At 39.7% G+C, this 23,665-nt stretch overlaps 1 protein-coding gene across 5 annotated transcripts in view; it reads right to left on the bottom strand.

The window, feature by feature from the left end:
• Positions 1 to 23,665, bottom strand: part of PRPF4B (pre-mRNA processing factor 4B) — a 53,896-nt gene that overhangs the window by 18,810 nt on the left and 11,421 nt on the right. For all 5 annotated transcript variants that reach the window (XM_034762243.1, XM_034762242.1, XM_034762247.1 and 2 more), the window contains exons 2-7: positions 14,517 to 15,713; positions 11,272 to 11,442; positions 10,746 to 10,901; positions 4,765 to 4,846; positions 2,962 to 3,172; positions 773 to 846 (exon numbers count right to left, since the gene is read on the bottom strand). In XM_034762243.1, coding sequence (XP_034618134.1) covers positions 773 to 846; positions 2,962 to 3,172; positions 4,765 to 4,846; positions 10,746 to 10,901; positions 11,272 to 11,442; positions 14,517 to 15,713 — 1,891 coding nt within the window. The remainder of the gene's footprint in view (positions 1 to 772; positions 847 to 2,961; positions 3,173 to 4,764; positions 4,847 to 10,745; positions 10,902 to 11,271; positions 11,443 to 14,516; positions 15,714 to 23,665) is intronic.

The following is a 23,665-nucleotide window of genomic DNA, read 5'->3' as shown; positions in this document are numbered from 1 at the left end:
AAAAAGAACAGGAGTAGTTGTGGCACCTTAGAGACTAACAAATTTATTAGAGCATAAGCTTTCGTGGACTACAGCCCACTTCTTCGGATGCATATGCTTTAATAATGCATATGCATCCAAAGAAGTGGGCTGTAGTCCACGAAAGCTTATGCTCTAATAAATTTGTTAGTCTCTAAGGTGCCACAACTACTCCTGTTCTTTTTATGAGAAAATAAAGCATCCTGAACCTATATGGAGAACCATGTAATTGTAGATTAACTAAATCCCACAGCATCTTTCCAAAGGCAATGTTGTAACTACAAAACCGGTCTGTGACTAACAATCCTGTCACCCTTCTTCTGAGGTGTGACACTTACCATGATGCCCACTGCATTTCCCAATTATGATGACAAACTTACAGTCCTATTTCTAACATTTTTGTACAAATTCTGGGAGTAGCTTTTTTGTTTTTTTCTTATATTACTTTGTGCTTCCTCTGCAAAGACAATGCACAAAAGCCACTGCAGGTCCTGCATGAACAATAGGCAAAATCCCCCAGTATTTATCCAGGGAAAACTCCCATTGACTTCAGTGAGATTTCCTGGATGGTACTTATAAGAATTTCCAGATGTGGCTCAATGGACTTCTATTAAAGTTTTCAGAAGATATTATCCACCCGATTTTACAAATTTTAGTGAGTCAAAATTCAGGCATAAACGACTTGACAGTGTCCTTTTAACAACACAGCAACGAGCAAATAACGTGTATAAATTATCTTTCTAAAATTACTTACATCAAAGTATGCAGCAAACATATCATCCGATTCTGTGAACATGTCAGGAGCTAATAGCTTCTTCTGAGCTGAGCCTTAAAAGGAAATTTACATTACTCAACTTGAAAATGAAGAAAAACTAAAAGCACTGATTACCAATAAATAGAGGTATTCTGGTGTGTTAGCAGTTATCTTCTCTATATTAAGAATCTACATTATACAGCATTAAACTTATTTACTAGTTATATGAGACTGCAACCAGGCACTTCATTACTATTTCTCCTATATTATGTTGGTTTATGGCATATTCTTTTACATAATTAACCTGTTTAAAAATGCAACACAGAGCTTAAAATTTTCCATTTGCTTTAAAAAAAAATTTCAATTGAAGACTTAACTGTAATGGCTTTCCAACAATTCACATAATAGGAAAAAATTCTGTATTCTACACATTCCTATGGATAAACCTGTAGACTGAGTACATAACTTAGAATTATATTTTTGCCAATAATATGAGGTACTTTATTAAAAATTTTAAACCCCCAACACTCTTTTCTTGGAAGTTTCTCTCACACAGTCAGAAAAAAAATCTTCTTGACAGGATAGATAAAATAGCTGATGGTATTTTTAATTGTTCTATTTAAAAGAAACATTTTAAAATGCAGGCAAGATTACCCCTTTCTCGCCATTTAATCATCTTTAATGTCCCAAAGACATTTTATAGGGTTGATAACGTAAAAGAAACTAAATTAAGGGTACATTTTAATGAAGACAGAACTGGAATTATTTCATAACATATTAAAGTAGAATAATTTTAATATTTTGGAGTAAGTTACATGCATCCCAGAGTATTGAGGAACCCACTTCCCCCAGCATTACACCCCCAAATCCTGCACTTTCAAGGACTACATGACAGCCACCAGCCTCCTTATGATAGATGACTGGACTGGAATCATTTGAATCAAGGAGAGAGCACCGTTAAGAGAAAGAGGACACTTCACCATACTTCTCAAATGTCTTTCATTTTAGTCCCCAAAGTTACCTACATTCCACAGAATTTGGTGTTACCCTACACTTCTAGTCTTGAACAATATTTACATCAGAAATAAAGGAGAATGAAATTGAGATTATACAAAAGCTGTTTATGCAAAATGATTAAACCAAAATATTAAGTTTTCTTCATATATCATTTTTTGTGCTCCTTCTCATTTATTCTCCCTCCCCCGCCCCGGCTCCATGCACATATCGCATCCTACATTTGAACTCTGGCCAGTTGCTAGTCCCCTGATAGCAGATCATACTGCCTCCACAGGAAGTCAAAACACAGATCAAACTTGGCTCTGACAAGCAGCAGGGCAATCTTTTAAAATTGGCTTTCCTTTTATGTTTCTATTTATTGTAATATTCACCCCTAAAATCCTAGAACAAAATTATTTATCGCTTTTTAATTTAAAGTACTACTACTTGACTTTCTCTAACTGTATTTTCTTTAATTATCATATTGTGTATTTCGTATTTTAATTATTTAGTATTTTAATTGTTTGTGTAGCACACAAAAGTGTGCCTTGGCAGGGTGCTTTCTAAATACTATTATTTTATATATAACAAACTGACAATTTGGTGTATTTTTCAGAGTTGAGACAAAACAAATCCTTCCACCCATAAAAACCATTTTTTGTGTAGCAAAGCACAACTTGGTAAAAGTTTCTTCTTGCTTTGTGGCAGCAATTAAAACATTCACAGATCTGTGCACATTCCTCAGTGACAATGACTAAGATGAAAATAAGTCAAGGTTTACCAAACAGAAAAGGAAAAAATACCATCAGCAGAAAAACAATTTGCGATCTTCCAAGAAAGTGTCAAATATCATGGAGATTTAAAAATATATTAAACTAAAATAAATTGACAGTTCATTCTTAAATATAAAGGAAGGCATTAATGTCTGTTCTTCCTAATTTGCAGCACTGACTGCTTAACTGATAATTAGGAACCCTGAAGACAAACTCTCACATTCACACCACCATCCCTGAGAAAGTGTTTCATTTTAACAGTTCAGTTCTATAACTTTCTGGTGGGAAATTTTCAACACTGTCTAAGAATTAAATTTCTTCAGTCTGAAATTATGATATTAAGAAAGCTGAACAAAATATGCCCGCAAAGCAGATTAGGCATTTCGTTTCAAATTGCATAATGAAATTTCAGATTCTTACCATTATTTTGTTCAACTGTCATGAGGTTGTGTTTGGCTTTTACAGAGGCCTCAAATGTATCAACATTTTCCCGTTCATACTCTTTAACATCAGCAGCTACACGTTCTAGAATGTCATCTGGCGAATTTGAACGACTACGTGTGCTGCTCTGAGGACTGCTTGGTTCAGATGGCACAGACATGTTACTGTCTTCAGTCAGGTACTTGTATTTCTGCAAAGAAACTTTATAAAGTTATTCTCATCATCATGACCTGTCCCAATCTAATTCTACTGTGTATGTTGGGGCATACTTTTTCCTGAATCTAACTAGCTCATTCTAGAGCTTAATCTGTATCTTTTCTTTATACATTATCTGAAACACTAATCAAATTATGCAGCATGCTAGTTGTGGGATACAGAAAGAAACATATGTCTTGTCAAAATATACCCTGAGACAAGACTTTATAGTCCAAATCTTCAGGTTTGATTTAAAATACTTCAAAAATACCTTTTTAGACATTTAGATTTATTGATAAAACCTTTGTAACAACTGATTTACTGGTTAAGAAAGCAAGGCAAGAAGGATAGCACTTGACCATGTGTGGCAAAACGGCAGCATTGAGAAGTCCATTACTAATATTCTGGTGTATAAGAAGTGAACTCATGCTTCAAAGAAAAAACAAGAGCTTTGAGTCTTGCAACCTAAACATTTACTATTCTATATTAGTTTGAAAGTGTAGAAATCTCAAGTGTTATTTGAAATTTTAGTATTTGAATTGGAGGATCTCAGTTAGTTCCCTATATTCATCTTAAGTTATTCAGTGCTTGTATAAAAATGTATCACAACGATAAAATTTTGCAAATGATTTTTGCTGCCCTGAATAATATGGAGCCCAATTATTTGACTGATGCCCTTTTATTCTATGCCCTGTCCCAGACGTTACAAACAATTTAGGAGGATCTTGGTGTCAGATCCTGAGGTTATACTCTCCAGGATTAGCAGCAGGGCTCTTTCAGTTAAGGGCACTGACCTTTGGAATTTGCTTCCCTTGGTGGTGCCATGAGAGTGAGTTGAGTGATCCTTTGAGTATGGTGGAAGGTATTTTTACTCCATTTTGTCTGATTTGGGGGATTTAGCCAGTAACGTTTCTCAAGGTAGCACCAGTACATCTTTACATGTAACCACACAGAAGGGTAACATTATTATTATTAAGCACCTGTTGTAATCATCGCTTATTTTACGGGTTTAAAATATAAACAACAGTATGTTAAGAATATCAGATAACGGCATTCATGGTACCTAACAGTTTCATAACATGCAAAAATCACACCAATTCTGCTCAGCTTTCTGAATGCTTACATAGAAGACAAACCTTTCATTTCAAATGAAACTGACTAATCAGATTACAATCAATATTTCTGAGCCTTAACCTCCACTCTACTGTCATTTGTGGTATCAGCAATATACCAGTGAAGACAATAAATGTATGATTTATCCTTTGATGCAATCATTACATAATTTTATAGTAATTTAAGTTATAAAGCCAACTGTCAGAAAAATGACTCGTTTGGTGTAAGTTGCTTCTGTTTTTTAAAAAAGGTTGTGCACCAAAAATGTAAGTTTCAACCTAGACAATATTTTTACAACCACATTGAAAAATGAGTGACAGATTGTGACAGTCTTAGCTTTAGTAATGTAAGTGTCCACTTGAAAAATGTCACTGTCTCCAATCTTATTTTAAAAGAAATAGTAAGACAAAAAAGGTTTTTACTGTACATGTAAAAGACAACTTCAGTAGTCTGAGGGTTTTAATAGTCGCATACCTGAACAATTGCTTGTCTCTGTAATCTTCTCTGCTCTATCAGAGCTTCTTCATCTTCTTCTTCTACATCAAAGTCTTCAAGGCTGTGAATTATTAATATTTGTATAGCACCATAAAAAATATGGTTCTTTACAGAACTTAGAAAAGATGTAGTCCCTGTCCCAGAGAGTTTACAATCTGAAATTAAGAGTAATTATACAACTCTTTGCCTCAAAATACTTGGAAACAAGAACCCAGATTCTTTTGAAGCATAGGAATAACTATAAACGTCACTCCTCTTTAGTCTTACTACAGGTTCAACTGTCTGAGGCAAAGCAAAGGAAATCCCAAAATTAGTTTTCTGAACCTCCTTTATGAGAAAACATATGCTCTTCGGTGTTCGGCAATTCTCCAAAAACAGCCATATTTTTGGAGTTTAATGTACCCTCTTTACATATACCCACATCATGTATCATTTGAAAGCTTATTGTATGCATGCTTAGATGAGGTACAATGTGGAGGTGTCAAGTGGTGCCGTAAACCTGTAGGTGAGGTGAAACAATGGTATTCAAAACGAAAGCCATTTTTTTGCTCAATTCCAGAAACACAACATGACTAGGACTACAATTTTTAATATTTATGTTAATTATAATTATCTTAATGGGGTTCCTTTTAATCACAGCTACCAAACAACAAAGATTTTTATTGGTTTTGACTGGGGAAGCATTATTTTTTTCAGAAATGATTAAGGTGGTGCACTCGTAGCAGTAGATTGCATGTCCCTAATTTGTACTGCATAGTGAGTAGATATAAATGTATGCAAATTCCTAATGTAATTCTTCTCCATTTGTAAGCTTTTTTACATATGATGAAGCATCTAGTGTGCCTGGTAGAAGGTTTTAATTTGTACTGCCTATGCATGCAGTACTAGTCTTTGAAATATTCCAGAAACTAGCTTTTTAATTCAGTGACACTTCTGCACAGGTCAGATTAGTGTTATAGATGACAATATAGTTTCATATTATGAATATGCAAAAGCTATGAGAGAAAGAAGTGGCCTAACAAGAAGTAGGTAAGACAAAGTCCACAAACAACTCCTTGCTTCTGCACTGAAGAGGGACGAAGAGCACGTTACAACTCTTACCAACCATGTTATCAACAATATGACAAACCTATTTGACCCTGACTCACATCCAGAGGCACTTATCAACATATCTACTGGATTGCATGTAACATGAGATGTACAAGAGTCTCCACTGAGAATAGCAAAGGATGGTGAAGAACAAATGGAGAGATCTGTGATTCTGATGGGACATGCAGCTTTTTCAGCCTGGTCAAGAAATCTGGCATCAAAACATTTGCTGACATGGACAAGCAGGCGAAGTTTAAATCTGGCAAGGGAGGGACGATAACAGCCGTGATCAGTCCAGAAATTGTTTTCTGAAGAACCCTCTCCTTAGCAAGATGCACAGATATTTCAATACCAACTCTTCTTCACCCAATAAGAACCTGGGCCTATGTCCCTCTTCCATGCTGATGGAAACATAAAAACAGATAAAGCTGAATTAGGGTAACAGCTGGAAGCTCAACCTGAAAGAATCCATCAGCTAACAGCATCCAACAAAGAAACCATAGTGTACATCAGAGATGCTCTGGCTGTGAAACAAATAATGGCTGGAGACAAATTCCACACATCTGATTAATTGGATGCTGAGTACTTGAGGCAGGTCCTAAAAAGATTTGACAAAGCTAATTCTATAATCAAAGTCTTTGAGAGAGATGACAATAACTCTGTGAAAACTACAGAAAGACAGTGTCAAGACAGGATCTAAGGTTAGATGCCAAGAAATACCAGGTGATTGATGGGCATCCTGTACCTCCATGGAAAAAGTTTCTAAATACGGGATCCAACAGCAAGTCACCTGTAAAATTCCTCTATGAAAATCGTTCAAAATGCTCATGAGAATGGAGGAGCACACCCAACACAAATACTCCCTGTTGGGGGCTTTTCCAAAGGTGATGTAGCAAAGTCCACCACCAGTGGAGGTGTTGAAAAAAGCCCAAGACTTGTACAGTACTCACAAGGAAGCAGACACAAGGATGCTTCTGCATCCTGTACGTGGCAATATGGCTTTGGGGCTTCTTGGAATATGTATACATTGCAATATAAGCCCAGGGTTAGTAGAACTCAAGTTAGCAGACTCTGGATTTGTTAATCTAGGGCTTGAGCATCTAACACTCATTTGCAACCCCAAGTTAGGAATTGCTGGACCCTGCACCCCAACCTGGAGCTCCAGCATCTACACTGCAGTATTGGGGCCCAAAGTCCAACCACACATATTTCAGACTTCTTAGCACCCTCCCAAAATATGGCCACTCTAGCCTTTTATTCATGGTGAAGTGTGGGAAAACTTGACTGTCCAGAAGACAAAAAGTTGGCCCATGAGATTCTTTTGGCAGACTCTCAGAGCATGAGTCCAGTGGGGCCATGTCTGCACTGCAAAGCAATAGGGCTTGAACCCTAGGTCCCAGCTTGACTCAGGCTTGGACTCTCCACTCCCCTGGGGTCTGGGACCAAGCCATGGGTTAGCGCAATTTGTGTGTAGACGGAAATGCGGTTAGGTTTGCGCCTTAGTTCAAACCCTGGGCTTACACTGCAGTGTAGATATATTTTTGGTGTTGTCAAAGGAACCACAGTAATTAGGTCACCTGATACAGATGTTTTAGTCCTTGCTGTACACTATTTTCCAAAAATAGAACACAGCTAACATGTGGATTGAAACAGGGACCATTACCAGCACAACTGACAAATGTTGCTTCATACGTGTGCATTCCTGTCCTGACTTCTGCAACATAATTGCTGCTGTAGACACATTAACAGGATGTGACAGTCATCCCTATTTAAATGTTGTCAGAACAAAAGGCGCTTACTGCTTCAGAGATCTTTCCAAAATTGGGAGAGAGACAGATAACTTGCAATTTCTGTGGCAAGGAAACTGGTAGCAGTGCTATATGACTAAAGCAAGAAACAGAGACCTGAATTGCTTGCACCTCAATCTAGCCACCAAAAATGGCAAGTCACTTGGCAAACTCTCACCATGTGAGGACAGTCTGGAAGAGCATGTAAAAAGAGCATCTTGGCAAACAAAAATTTAGATGTTTTCACACACAGATAAACCAGATATTGGCTCACCATTGCAACGTGGATGATGAACTACTTCCTGTATTCTTCAAGAGTCCGATGGTATCAGAGCTCCTACAAGTCCTTATCTGCATCTGTACCAATAGGGGTTGCTGCTCTATCAACTGTGTCTGTACCCAGAACAATCTTCCCTGCACAGAACTGTGTACATGCCAAGGACCAGGCAATGAAGATGGTGATAACCCATGCACTCTCAATAGAGATCATAATGATGAACAAGATGCTAATGATGTTGACTAGAAAAGCAAGTAGTGCTACTACATTTCAATGATACCTGTACAAATGTATTATTAGAATCTGATTTACCCTTTAGATTGTGATACTTTGAGCTCACAAAAAAAATCCAGCATTATGTCTTGAAATAATACACAGTCATTAAACTAACAGAAATGAATATAAATATTTCAAAGTGGTCATTTTAACCTATTTATGAAGCTAATGTTTATCTCTCCTCTTCCCCCCACTCCCATGGTAACAAAAGTCCTGGACAATTCCACATCATCTCTCATTTTAAAACTAGACATAATAAGCTTTCAAGTTAAGTATGATGTGCACGTGTGTAGAGAGGGTACATTAAGTTGACCAAATTGATGGTGTCTGCTGCCCACCTATCTGCTATCATGTTATACATAGGGCTGGAAGGGACTCCCTGCATCACTGAGTACAATGCCCTGCTCTCAGAGGTAATCACATCACATAATCCCATTAATCCCAAATTTATCAAGCTCCACCTTAAAACTAGTTAGGTTGTTTTCCCCCACTATTATTGGAAGGCTGTCCAGAACGTGACTCCTCTGATGGTTAGAAACCTTCCTCTAATTTCCAGCCTAAATTCATTCATGATCAATTTACACCCATTTGTATTTGCATCAATATTGTCATTTAGCATAAAGAGCTCTTCTCCCTCTGTGACATTTACCCCCAATATATTTACATAGAGCAATCATATCCCTGCTAAGTCTTCATTTTCTAGGCTAAACAAACCAAGCTCTTTTAGTCTCCTCTTGTAAAATTAGTTCTCCATTTCCCTGATCACCCTACTAGCCCTTCTCTGCACCTGTTCCAGTTTGAATTCATCTTTCTTAATAACAGCCATAATGAGTCAGACCAACCATCCATCTAGGCCAGCATCCTGTCTCCTGACAGTGGTCAGTGCCAGGTACTTCAGAGGGAATGAACAGGGAGTCATTGAGTGATCCATCCCATCATTCTCTCCGAGCTTTTCGCAGTCAGAAGGTAGGGACACCCAGAGCATGGGTTTGCATCCCTGACCATCGTGGCTAACAGCCATTGATGGACCTATCCTCCATGAACTTATCTAACTCTTTTTGAACCCTTAGCTCCACTTCTCCTTGAAGATGTGAATGTTAAATATAAATATATCTTTTTAAAAGGGTCTCAAAACAATTTATGATGATTTATTGAGCCTTACATCTGTGGTGTACTATTCTAAACTCTTTCCCCCACAATGAATAAACTGAGGTACAGCAAGACTAAGGGCTTGGCTACACTTGCGAGTTACAGTGTAATAATGGAGCCCTCGGCGCACTAGCTCACTACCCGTCCACACTGGCAAGGGACGTAGAATGCTCTGACTCTGCGGCTACAGCGCTGCTGGTACTCCACCTCAGCAAGAGGAATAACGTTTGCTGCGCCTTGGCTACAACGCCCGGGCATCAGCGTGAATGAGGTGTTGCATTACTGATCAGCCTCCGGAAACATCCCATAATACCCTTAAGTCAAGTGGCCACTCTTGTCATTGTTTTGAACTCCTGTAGGAATGCGGAAATGCCCTTTCAAAGCTCCGTTTCTGACAGCCGGCATGCAAGCCGTTACTGTGCAATGTTGTGTGCGTGTGAGGGGGGGGGGGGGGGGGGGGGGGCGAGAGAGGGGGAGGTCTGCTGCTGTCTGAACTTACAAGCCAGCATGCTGACATGCTGGCAGCCCCCAAAAAACTCACTCCCCCCACCCCCCACATACACACAATACACTCCCTGTCACACTCCACTCCACCCCTCCCATTTTAAAAGCATGTTGCAGTCACTTGCATGCTGGGATAGCTGCCCATAATGCACCACTCCCAATGCCGCTGCAAGTACTGAAAATGTGGCCACGCCAATGCGCTTGAAGCTGTTAGTGTGGACAGATTCCAGCGCTTTCCCTACTGCGCTCTATGAAGGCTGGTTTAACTCAAAGCGCTCTACATTTGCAAGTGTAGCCATGCCCTAAAGCCATGTCTACACTAGCACTTTTGTTGGAAAAACTTTGTTGGTCAGGTGTGTGAAAAAACACACCGACTGACATAAGTTTCACCAACAAAAATGCCAGCGTGGACAGCACTATGTTGACGGGAGATGTTCTCCCTCTGACATAGCTACTGCCACTTGTTGGGGGTGGTTTAATTATGCCAATGGGAGAGCTCTCCCCCATCACAGAGTGGCTACATGGGAGCTGTGCCGCTGTAAGGTCTCTACTGCAGACATAGCCTAAGTGATTTGCTCAAGATACACAGCAACTCAGGATTGGGAACACAGCCCTCTCCTGCCCACTAGACAATACTCCCAGGTAGTTTTCAAGTTCTCTATAATTATACAAAAAGATTTTGATCACCACAAAACCGGTTTACCACACAGATTAGTACTGAAACGATGTAAGAGTCAGGGCCCTTCGTTAACATGAAAGAATAGGTCATTACACTGGTTTTGTTAAATGGACACAATACAAAGCTTTCAATAATTAATTCTCCCCATTAATGGAACCAAATCTTTACTTGTTAGGTAATATTAGAAATTCATTCTTACTTCTCATCTGATGAGGAATCCTGCTCAGCTTTCATGCCTTCAGAAAGACTTCCTTTAAATTTATCTTCCTTAACTTTGCTTCTACTCCTACGTCTACGACCACCCCGTGACCTAGACCTCCTCCTAAGCCGAGATCTACTCCTCCGACCTCTATCCCTGTTGAACAGAAGAAAAATACAGGAAGGAAGGGAAAAAAATAGTATATGATTTAATTTGCTTATGATTAGTTTAGTATTGATTTATGTCCAAATAATATTTAGTTGACACTAAAATATATAAATAGGCACAAACAACCCTTTAAAATAGTAAGCTTTAACAATTAAACTAACATTAATATTCTGAAAGAGGCTAAGATGAGTGAAAGAATGTGCTAATGTATAACTTTTTGGGGCAGGGAGGATATATGCATGATAGAGCTGTTTTGAATGAGCTAATAAAATATTTAATTTTTATTCTATCCAATTTGAATAATGGGCCTGTATTTAGACAATACTGAAAAGAAAAGTTTCATTGCAAGACTTTTTACCTCCTCCGAGGAGACCTGCTTCTCCTTCTTGGAGACCGGCTACGTCGGAGTGGTGAACGAGATCTCCTTCGGATCGGAGACCTAGATCTTCTTCTGGATGGTGACCATCTGAGTGGGCTGGCTTCTTTTGATCTCTCCCGTCTAGAGAGAATATCATCTCTAGGTCGGGTTCTTGAAATTAAGAAGAAGAGAAAGACACTGGTATCAGGGGCAAACTGCAAACAAAAAAATCACAATTCCCTCTTAAAGCTCATTTTAAAAGCTTACTGCAACTGAGACTCCACCAGAGGGGTAAGTATACTTCAGTGCTGCCAGTCTGCTTTGCATGTCTCCCATCCCTGGAAATATCTGCCCAAACACAGACCTAATTCAGCACAACTCTCGCAATAAAATTTGTTAATTACCATCACAGAGCTAGAAGAAGTAAAAGAATGGCCTATTTTAAGTTAATGTGCAACAGTGTTGAAATGAATATATACATAAAATAAAAACTGAATCCAGAGGATCTTCTCCACAACATTACAATAGCTCAAATTTGGGCTTAAACTACTTAGCTGTAATCACTGTAGAGTCAATTTTAATTTAGAAAACAGATGTGGCCAGCCGTGATTTAATTAACATTAGGTGAATACTATTGTAGCAGGAGTGTTGGTGATTCTGTGGAAGGCATCTTTTCACTTGGGATATTACTGAACCAATTCCATACTGTTGGTAAGGGCCACAGTTTTGTAAGTAAATATTTCAAATAAGCTTTAGTATTTTTACAATATATACCAACAATTCTACATTAATGGCAAATGAATAGTTATGCAGTGTTTACATGACAGCTGCAACATAATGAAGGCATGAGATCTCTATCAAAACTGTGAATAGTTTTCTAATGAGATTGTGACAGATGATTCAAATGTAATTGTAGACAACTCTATATTTAAAGTAAACAAATTAATGTAGTTCAATATTATTTTAAAATTATTTTTAACCATTGTTTCTTGGAGGTCTCCCTTTCAATTATTAATCCAGCCCAAATCTGTTTACCGTGGTGTAACTGAATCATAGCATAAGGTACCATAATAACAAAGAAAGCTATAGTCCTAACGTTATAATGGTTAAAAATAATTTTAAAATAATATTGAAATATATTCATTTGTTTACTTTAAATATAGAGTTGTTTAAAATTATATTTGAATCATGTGTCACAATCTCATTAGAAAACTATTCACAGTTTTGATAGAGATCTCATGCCTTCATTATGTTGCATCTGTCATGCAAACACTGCATAACTATTCCCTTGCCATTCATGTAGAATTGTTGGTATATATTGTAAAAATTCTAAAGCTTATTTGAAATATTTACTTCCAAACTAATTTCAGTCTGAGCAATTACATGAACTGAAAACCTGCTGAAGAAGCAAAGGGCAAAGCATTGAGTGGAGGAGCTGTTAATGATGCACTGTTGTCTTCCTGAGTCCTCAAGCTGGTAGCTCCAGAGTTATCACGAGCAAAGGCAGAGTGAGATTAATAAGGTCTTGTCCACAATGGGGATTTACCCGGTTACCACCATCAGTGACTAGTCACTAGCGCACCCCCACTAGTGCAAATCCAGAGTGCAGGCAAACAAAGCCACTATTTCTGCTGGTAGAGCTTTCCCTCTACCTGAAACTAGAGTGAGCGCCACTGGTGCAAACAGCTTAGCCTGCCTACACTAGGCACTTGCAGCAGGTGGAGCTACACAGGAGGCTGGCCACCAGCTACTGAAGCAAATCTCCAGCACAGATAAGACTTAAGACTCATCATTCTGCAGCTGCTTGGGAACACTATGAGCAGCAAAAAATTTATGAGGGAGGAGGATTCTGAAAAATCCAGAAGCTTATGGAGGCACTGAGCAATGGAGTCAATCCCATCACTGCAGCCAAGAAGCAATGGGAGGACAATGCAACAGAGATCCCCACTCCATTGCTACAGCCAGGAGAGTAGCGAGAAGCACAGAGCAGTACAGACATCTCTCCACTAGTCTGCAGGCTTGCAAGTAGGGTGCTTAGTGAGGAAAAAAAATCTCTCTCCATTCAAGCAGCTAGAGGGGCTTTAAAATTTCAGACACCTAGATTTATCAGCCTAGATTTTAGCCTCAGCACAGGGTGCCTGCAAAACACGGCTTTTAAACCAATTTTTTTACATCCTCAATCCTGGGCCAGCTGTCTGCTGAGCTGGACCCATTGGTATAAATTAAAAGTTACTTACTGATGTTTTTAAAATGTGCTGCTTTATACTGCAGCAGCTGCAGCTCCCAGGTGACCTGTAAGCACTCTTAAGAAAAAGACAGATCTAGAAACCAAACGTTACAATCTTTTTCCTCAAGTTTTTGTTCTTGTTTAAAATGATTTAGTTTCAAACAAATGAATATATATTTTTAAAGAAGATTTCTTCTATTAGGATGGCTACTGTCCCAGCTTTATCTGTTTCAGAGAAACAAAAACCACCAGGAAACAGATTTTCTATGGATTTAAATTTAAAACTATACTTAACCATTTTTCCTACTGTTATCATCAAAAATAAAGCATAAAATTCAGAATGCACTTAGTAAGAGATTTAAGTCTGTCTCCCCTGATTTTAGGTATAGTTAAGAAGCGTGATGCTGCACAGGGCCAAGCAGCCATACCATCAAACACATATGCAAAAAAGCAGCAAGATAAATGCTAGCATGGCTCAAACAAGCAAAAATCATCTTTAAAAGTGAAAGTCTCTTAAATAAATGACTAAAAATGGCATCTTCTTAGTCTGAGGTGTGTATTCAGTCATATATGCTGATTTTACTACTAAAATGTTCTCGTCAGCATTACAGACCCAACTCTGCTATAGAAGGATGAACTGGATTTTATTTAAGCTTGTACACACTCCACAGGATTGTTAACTACTTTCTAAATACAGGGCAAAATACCCATGCCCAACTGACAGAACTGAGAACAGAATTTGAGCTACAGAATATTTATTATTAGGGATGATGAATGAGCCACAAAAAGCATGACTCTCAGAACCCAGGTTAGGTTTGAATGACTAGAAGTTAGAAAATACATCTATTTGTGAACTGAACACACACATGAAGACAATAAATATGCAATCTCATAATGCCATTTTCTCAGCTACTTTTCTATAAAGCTGTACTTTAAGATGATAGTACAAAATTCTGAAGCCTTCTGAATTTTGCACTTACTTGAACATCTTTGGTGTTTCTTAATATTTTAAAGTTACCTGGGAGAAGAAAGACGCCTCCTTTCTGGTTCTCTTCGTTTCCTTTCTGCTGATCTGCTCTTTGCTCTTCTACCAGGAGACTGAGTTCGAGAGGGTGATTTACTCTGTTTTGATCTGCGATCATTAAGAAGAGGAGATCTGCTTCTTCGTAATTTATCACGTTTTGGAGATAGGCTTCTTCCTTTAGGGCTGCGGCCAGGTCTTCTACTAGGAGACCTGTTTTCTTTCCCTGAAGAAGCATCTTTCGAAGGAGATTTAATTTGCTTCTTCTCTTTGTCAGTCTCCGATCTCCTTGATTTCCTGTCTTTTGATCGTGACCTTCTGTCTTTGGATTTGCTTCTTAGTTCTATTGGAGATTTGGATTTTTTGCCACGATCTCGACTTTTGCTTTCATTTACAACTGGAGACCTTCTGCGATCTCTTGCTTTACTCTTCTCATCTGCTTTATTCTTATCCTCCGGAGGAGACTTAGACTTTCTATTTTTCTCTTGAGACCGCCTTTTAAGGGTTGGAGATTTTGATTTCCTTGTTTGATCTTGAGATTTAGTTCTTTTAGATGGGCTTTTTGATTTTCTCCTCTCTTTTGATTTGCTTCTAGTTGTTTTCTCTTTCACTCCGTCAATTCCTATCTTGCTTTTCTTTTTATCAGATCTGTGCCTAGTCCGTTCTTTTGATTCATTCTTACTTGCTTTTTTGGAACTTGTTTTATTGTCCACAAGCTCTAGTTTCCCCTTAGTGTTTGATGATTTAGTTGAAGACCTATTGCCATTTCGCACCTTTTCATTGATTTCTCCCTCTTCTTCCGAACCTGACTCATAACCTTGTAATATTAACCCCATCCCAGATTGAACTTTTCCTTCCATTAACTCATTCTCAAGTTCAGCTTTTAATAATGCTCTTTGTTTCTCCAAATCTTCTAGAGGAGCTAAGAAATCAATTTTAGTTCTTTTTGCTGGTCCATCTTCTTTGTCAGAGGCATCAACAACCTCTTTCCGTTTATGTTTCTTATGTTTGTGCCTGTGTTTATGTTTTTTGTCCTTGTCTTCTTCTGAAGAATGTTTGTGTTTCTTGTGTTTACTTCGGTGTTTGTGTTTCTTTTTTTTGTGTCGGCTGTGCTTATTCTGAGGTTGTTCTCCTTCTGATATTTCACCATTTTCTTCATTGACACTTCTCTCAGAAATATCAGCATCTTCAATTCTGCAAATACATTAAAACATACATCAGCAAATATCAAATACTTCTACTTACTATGTTCTCTTACTTTTATCATCTTGACATAATTTCATTTACATGAGACTTGTAAAAACTTTCCAAAAATCAAGAAATCTAGATTACACTCAAATTTCAGGATACCGAGAAGTTATTTTCTGTCTATGGAATCATACTTGGGTGCATCATATAACCAAGTTGTAATGGCAAGTAAACCTCCCGCCCATGCAGGTTATTTTGATGTCCAAATGGTAATGATGATGGGAGATCCAGCAAGTATATTAACAGATATATATCATACATGTTTATAATGCCAAATTATGTCTGTTTTCAAGCTTAATGTTTATAGTACCCATATGTTTGCAGCACAGATATGTAATGCTAAGCATTTTTATGCACCACCTTAAGCTTATCTTTATTAAGCTCTTACTACTACTGAGGGAATTCTGCACCACTGCACAAGTGCAGAATTTATGTCCTCCCAGAGATTATTTCCCTCCCCTGCAGAATAATTGATTCTGACGGGGAGGTGAAGGGAAGCTGCAATTACACCTTTCGCTCACCAGGGACTGATGTGGCGCTGAAGAGAGGGCAGCTGGCTCATGGGCCAGAACAGCCAGCCACAAAGAGGGAGGGGGCAGAGGCTGCCTTCCTCAAAGGGCCTTGCCTGTGGGGCCAAGTAAGGAGGCATGGGATACGGGGGCACGGACAGAGCAGGGCACATAAGGCTGCTGGGTGGAGAAAATCACACAGACGGGGGTTCAGAAGCATTGGGGAGGGGGGTGGACAGACCGGGAGGGAGCACAGGAGCTAGTGAGGTAACAATATTGAGCCAGGGGCTGAATGGGAGTGGAGGTGCAGGGCCTTGTGAGGACGGGGGGCATGGGAGGGGTAGTGGAACTATGCCTGGCTGAGTGTGTGTGTGTGTGGGTGGGGGGGGCAGGGACACACAGAGACAGGGGCAGTTATGCCTGGCTGAGGGAGGGTGCAGAGACACATGGGGACATGTGCAGATATGCATGGCTGAACAGAGAGTGGGGGTGCAGGGACACATGGGGTCAGGGTCATATGTGCCTGACTGAATGGGAGAGTCTAGGGGTCAGCATGGATGAGGGTCCCCGAGAATCCCTCCCCCACCAAAAAAAACCCTGTCCATACTTCTCCCACCTATAACCAAACAACTCTCCAGGTTCACTCCCAGGCTCCTTCCCAGCAATTACCTCCCTCTCCCTCAGCCCCTCGATGAAACCTGACTTTGCACTGCTTCTGAGGGGTGCAGGAAATATGTTTCTGTATTGTAATTTAAATGACTATCCAAAGTTCAGTATTAATATGCCTAGTAAAAAATTTATTTGCCAAAAAAGATTTCCTGAATCTTTTTTGTCGTCTGTACCATTGCAGACATACTTGCTGACAGGTATTTTGAAATAATTTACCAAAATAATTGAAATTGGCATGATTATATTGTGTTATTTTGACAAATAAAATATGCAGAATTTTTAATTTTTGGTGCAGAATTCCTCCAAGGGTATCTTACTTACTATCCCATCCACATGTGTATTCAAGGCTAAACCTTTTAAAAGCATGTATATTATTTTCAAATGATAAAATACATAATGTGAATATTTTTGTTTCAAAGGACTGCACAAGGCACCTGATTAAGCCATTCTTGCACTATCCTATATGGATTGACTTATTTAGCAGTGCCGCTCTTTCTTCCTAAGTATGCACATAGTTTGGCATATAAAGGATGTAAATACTATGGAAGCAAAGGCTTTTCTGTCAGGTGGTAGGAGTATAAGGACCAGGATAAATTAAGAAAAGGACAATTTAAAATGAGTATCAGAAAAACGTTCCTGACAGCAAGCCACATGAATCAGCTTATCTGTCTCCCAAGTAAAGGGTGAAATCTTTGGGCACTTAAAGCTGGACTGCACAAAATACTATATGATTATTTTAAATAAACAGTCACTCTTGACTGAAAGTAGGCAAAAAATTTTCCTGGCAATCACATCAATTAAAACAAAAATTAATAGCTCCCTACGGGGTGGGGGTCGGAGTGGAGGAAGGGATACCCTGTCCTGCTCATACCCTCAGCTATACACAGACTTAAAATGTTCTTCTTACCTTACTCTCACAATGAGGAACATAGAATTTTGGATGAACAAAATGAGTTGCAATTTTTCTGGACTCCAAACAACAAAAAGGAATGTATGTAATACCCTTAACAGTGTTAAAGAGATAAGCTCATCAGTCAAGATTCAACCCACAGAATTAGAAATAACTACGGACATGCCTACACTGGGAAATTTACCAGCATAATTATACCAGGTTAATTATATTGATTTGGGGGAAAAGCGTGGCATTTACCATAAAATTCAATAAAACCATTGTAGTTATGCAGGTAAATTTCCCTGTGTAGACAAGTCCTAAGCCTCTACTGCAGCCCTCTTCAAGAAAGATCTTTCCCCAGAATAGTCATATCTGTTGCAGTCGTCATTGGAAGAGATGCCAGACTCAAATTGACTTTTGTTACATGTGTGATGCTAGTTGTTCTCATGTCTGGCTTGACCATGTCATGAAACTTGTAAACTTGAACCTTCTAATAACTGCCACCATCCTGTAAACATTGATTCGATTTTTTACAATTGTGTCAATATGGCAAATTTTGAATATTACTACACATTGTATTATGATACAGTTATAGTTCTTATAACTGCTTTCCCACAAGCTTCTTATATAACCTCACTCAATTTTATACTCTGCACATCCTGAGTCTGATAAAACTCTGGAAGACAGTTTCCCCCTCATTTTATTCTGTTTAGAAGCTGAAATGGGTTCATTCATGTTTTTTAAATATTATTTATTAATTGCAACCCTATCCCCCAACAATCACTAATGCAACATTAAGGTTACATTGTTCAAATTTAAAACAGAAAACAGAAAAGATTAAAAAAGAAACAGTAACCCTGCCATACTGCATATATCATTGTATTGTATATGTTTTATTACATATACAGTAAGATACACATTTAACCAGGAAACTGTATTATGCACACTATGAAAGTTAAAATAATTGTTGGGTAACTTAAGATTTACATTTCCTGTCTTTAACTGTGCAAATGTAACACTTTAATTACTACATTTATTAATTTTGCAATTTACATAAATACATGCCCTAACAATAAATAAGACTAGTATTTGCCACCAGTGAGTCATTCTGAAGCAATATATATCCTATTTTCTAGCCAGGCTATTTAAACATACCCAAGCTAGCATTGCTATTCTGTAGTTGTTTTTAAACTGCATATTAGACTTAGGCAGTAGTATATTTTAGACTGCAATAAATAAAAGCAGACCTTAAAAATCCACATACCCACTTGTCCTAGCAAGGGAAGAAACCTACATTATCCCATTCTGCAGAATCTAAACTTCTATTTAAAAAGAAGTTTTTAGACCTTATGACTGGCAAAGATAACCTTCCACCAAGACCTTGTCTAGATGAGGATAAAAGGTGTTTTAAAAAAATTATGTTAGCTAACACACTTAAACTTTAGTGTAAACAAAGCAAATCCTATTTTAAACAAGTTGTGGTATAGGTGTTTGACTTAGGGAATCACACAACTTGCCCTGCGTAAACTAGGATTTTAAAATGTGTTAGCCAAAGCTTAGACAAACACAAATAGGAACTAAGTGCAAACCAATGTAGTGTCATCCTCCTGAGTTTGAAGACAGACTTCTCCAGTGCCTCTGCTGCTGCTATTAGTTTTGCCAAGTGAAGGTGGAGTGAAATTAACAGAACTATTTCATGTCTGATATTCAGAATCCTGGGGACAGCATCAGAGACAAATCCTGGAGTTATTCACTGGGGAGGAAAACCCAAAAAGTAAAGGTTGGGAGAAGTGTAGAACAACAGACGTCTCTCTCCACCACCACTCATTTTAGCAGACAAGAGGCGTTTGAGGATGCTCGAAAAAACACAAAGCACCTTTTATATTTCTACAGCTAGAAGGGAACGGAGGTCCAAAGATAGCCCTGGTATAAATCCCACTACTGTTCCCCTTACCAAGAGCTAAAACTTAGTTAAACAATTATTTTAATACATGTGATGGAAGAGTACAGATCACTTTCCAATAGTTGTATTGATTCTTTAATTCTAACAGGAGAAAAATGATAAAAAGCAGTAACAATTTTAGTCAGTAACAGTTATTACTTTGAGAACTAAACAGCCAATATAGCTACAAGTGAGCACATCAACAGAGTTAAAAACATGCTACTTTTATATGTCAACATCTGACTACAGCCACACCTCAATCACATATTTTCTCTATATATTCTTTCCCATTACCACTGATTATCAAAGTATTTGTATGTAAATGAGCAGCTCTCTATTTCTTATCAGCTTCTTCCACATGATTATAATTTGTGACAGCAACAAATTATGTCGGAGGAAGTGGAGGAATTGGTTGTAACAAGAGAAACAAATTTTACACTGCATCTGCCTCAATAGATACCAAAAAGAAAAAAATTCTAGTTTACAACTTTTTAAAATTCCTAGTGGCAAATTGGAATTTGAATAGAAGAAGCTGCAATCCAAATCAGACACTGCTGTTCAAGAGGTTCAGAGAGGAGGCAAGAACTATATGGTATGATTAAGGCTGTGAGTTTGTGACGGAGGTCACAGATTCCATGACCTCAGTGACTTTTGCAGCAGCCGGTGCGCCTGGCCTGGGTGCTGCCTGGGCATTTCAGGCAGCCCGGCACACCAGCCGCTGCTGGGGCAGTCTCGGATCACCATACCCACCTCCCGAAGCAGCAGGAGTTTGGGTGTGGAAGGGGGCTTAGGGCTGGGGCACAGGGGGGTGTGAGGGCTCTAGGCGGTGCTTACCTTGGGGGGCTCCCCAGAAACAGCAACATCCCTCTCCCTCAACTCCTAGCTCAGAGGCATGGCTAAGCAGCTCTGCACACTGCTTCTGCCTGCAGGCACCGCCCCCCACAGCTACCATTGGCCACGGTTCACAGCCAATGACAGCTGCTGAGCTGGCGCTCGGGGCTGAGGCAGCGCGCAGGGCTGCCTGGCCACACCTCCGTCTAGGAGCTAGGGAGGGGGATGTCTCCATTTCCAGAGAGGCGTGGAATCTCCAGCCCCTGCCCACCCAGGCTGTGTGCCCCCGAGGCCGCCCCGCCACGAGCATCTGCGGCATCCCCTGGGCCACCCCCCCCCAGCAACCGCGGCACATCCTTCCTCTCCCCAAGATTTAGTCAGGGGTATATAGTATAAGTCATAGGTCACAGGTCGTAAATTTTTATTTACTGCCCGTGATCTGTCCATGACTTTTACTAAAAATACCTGAGACTAAAATGTAGCCTTAGGTATGATTAATAAGTGTAGAAATATCACAAATGAATTCTTAATGGGACTATTAAATCATAATATTTTCGACTAGCAAGATGAGTGTAGCAGTTTCTTAATATTTTAATAGTACTACATAATCTTATTAAAAAGCAACAATACAACAAAAACAGCTATATCACTTTGTACTGCTCTGGATAAATCTTGTTTTTGGTCTAGACAATGAAATTAGGTACCATTCTAACAGCTACACATGGGTGACTCTGCGATTGACCTTATTTTTCATGTTGTGATACTTAATAAGTAGGGCTGTCAATTAATTGCAACTAACTCAAGCGATTAACTCAAAACAAATTACCTCAATTAAAAAAATTAATCACAATTATTTGCTGTTTTAATTTTACTGTTTAACAATAGAATATTAATTGAAATTTATTACAAATATATTTGGATGTTCTACATTTTCAAATATATTAATTTCAATTACAACATAGAATACAAAGCATATAGTGCTCACTTTATATTATTTTTATTACAAATATTTGCACTTAAAAAGATAAACAAAAGAAACAGTATTTTCCAATTCACCTTATGCAAGTACTGTAGGGCAATCTCTTTATCGTGAAAGTACAACTTATAAATGCAGATTTTTTTTGGTTACAAAACCGCACTCAAAATCAAACCAACATAAAATTTTAGAGCAGGGGTTCGCACAACAAATTTTTTGGTGGCCTCAGAGTACGGCCACTAACTCTTGCTGGTTGCAGCTCTGACAAATTTTCCTAAAATACTTAATTAACTTCAGGGGAAACAAATAAATATGCACATATATATGTCCAAAATTGGAATTGATTTATATAGGGGATTTTGTTTTGTTTTTTTGCAGACTCAATAATAAAAATAATGTGGAGTTGTATTTTGGTGCCCTTGGCCCTCACTGCCTCCCTCGCCCTCCCCCACTCCGACCCCCCATTGCCCTGGACTCCCTTCCTACAGCCTTGCTCCCCAGGTTCACCCCACTCCTTGCATCTTGACCACAGCACCCGGTAAGGCCAGCCCTGCTGAAGCCCAGAGCCAGAGCCCCATAGCTGGAGAAAAGAGGGGGTGGTCTGAAGCCTGGAGCCCCAACACCAGAGTCCTGCCACCTTGGGGAGGCTGAAACCCAGAGCCCGGAGCCCTGCAGCTGAAGCAGGGCAGGGGCGCTAAAGCTCGCTGCCAGAGTCCCATGGCTAGAGGTGGGAGGAGGGAGGGAACCTGAAGCCCACAACCGGAGACTCCAGCTGAACCCGGGGATGGGGGCTGAAGCCTGCTCCTGGAGCCCCAGGCGCTGCAGGGAGGGGCCGCTGCTTTGCCCCCTCCCTCATTCATCTCTGCACAAGAGGCTGTTGTGACCACAGGAAAAACCCCTGGTGGCCGCATTTGAGACACGCTGCTTTAGAGCCTACAGGTCCACTCAGTCCTACTTGTTCAGCCAATCACTAAGGCAAACAAGTTTGTTTACACTTACAGGAAATAATGCAGCCCACTTCTTATTTACAATGTTGCCTGAAAGTTAGAACAAGCATTCGCATAGCACTTTTGTAGTCAGCGTTATAAGGTATTTACATGCCAGATATGCTAAACATTCAGAGAAGCAATCAAGGGCTGTTTATAAAGCGGTGGTAATCCCAACTCTGCTCTATGGCTGTGAGACTTGGGTGACTTACAGAAAACACTTGAAAAACCTGGAACGCCAGCAACAGCACTTTCTTCAGAAGATCTTCATTATAAAGTGGGAGGATCATCGCACTAAAGTCAGTGTCCTCACAGAGGACAACATCTTCAGTGTTGAGGCCCTGATTATCCAGCACCAGCTGAGGTGGAGCAGGCACTGTGTGCGCATGCCTGATGTATGCTTACCAAAACAACTGTTGTACACCCAACTCACCAAAGGGCATGGCTACACTTGCAGATGTAGAGTGCTTTGAGTTAAGCCAGCCTTCGGAGCGTGCAGTAGGTAAAGCGCTGCAGTCTGTCCACACTGACAGCTGCAAGCGCACCGTGTGGCCACATTTGCGGCACTTGCAATGGCACTGGGAGCAGTGCAGTATAGGCAGCTATCCCACAGAGCACCTCTTCCCATTCTGGCGCTGAGGCTTGTGGGAAGGGGGCAGGGAGCACGGGGCATTCTGGGTCCTGTCCCAACGCCTCGTGATGCATTGGTTCGCATACCAGCAATCCCTCTGCTTCCGTCCACATTTGGCGCCATTTTTCAACTTTTTTGTGCTGCGCGCTCTGTCTTCCCTTTCAGTCTGTGGGAATGTAGCCCAAACTGCTGAGGAATATGCTGACGAGTCTCGCCAGCACATCACATTTGGCAGTTGAGTTACTCCTTAAGATCCAAACTGACAGTGAGGACTCCGACGATGACATTGACTCGAGTAATGCATAAGACACGAGATCGCTTGTGGCATTCACGGACATGCTCATCACTGTGGAACACCGCTTTTGGGCTCGGGAAACAAGCACTAAGTGGTGGGATCACATCATCATGCAAGTCTGGGATGACAAGCAGTGGCTGCAGAACTTTCAGATGAGAAAAGCCACT

The sequence above is a fragment of the Trachemys scripta genome, chromosome 2 (assembly GCF_013100865.1).
Source record: "Trachemys scripta elegans isolate TJP31775 chromosome 2, CAS_Tse_1.0, whole genome shotgun sequence".
NCBI lineage: Eukaryota > Metazoa > Chordata > Testudines > Emydidae > Trachemys > Trachemys scripta.
Note: the sequence above shows the minus strand (reverse complement) of the source record. Positions and strands in the feature narration are given on the sequence as shown.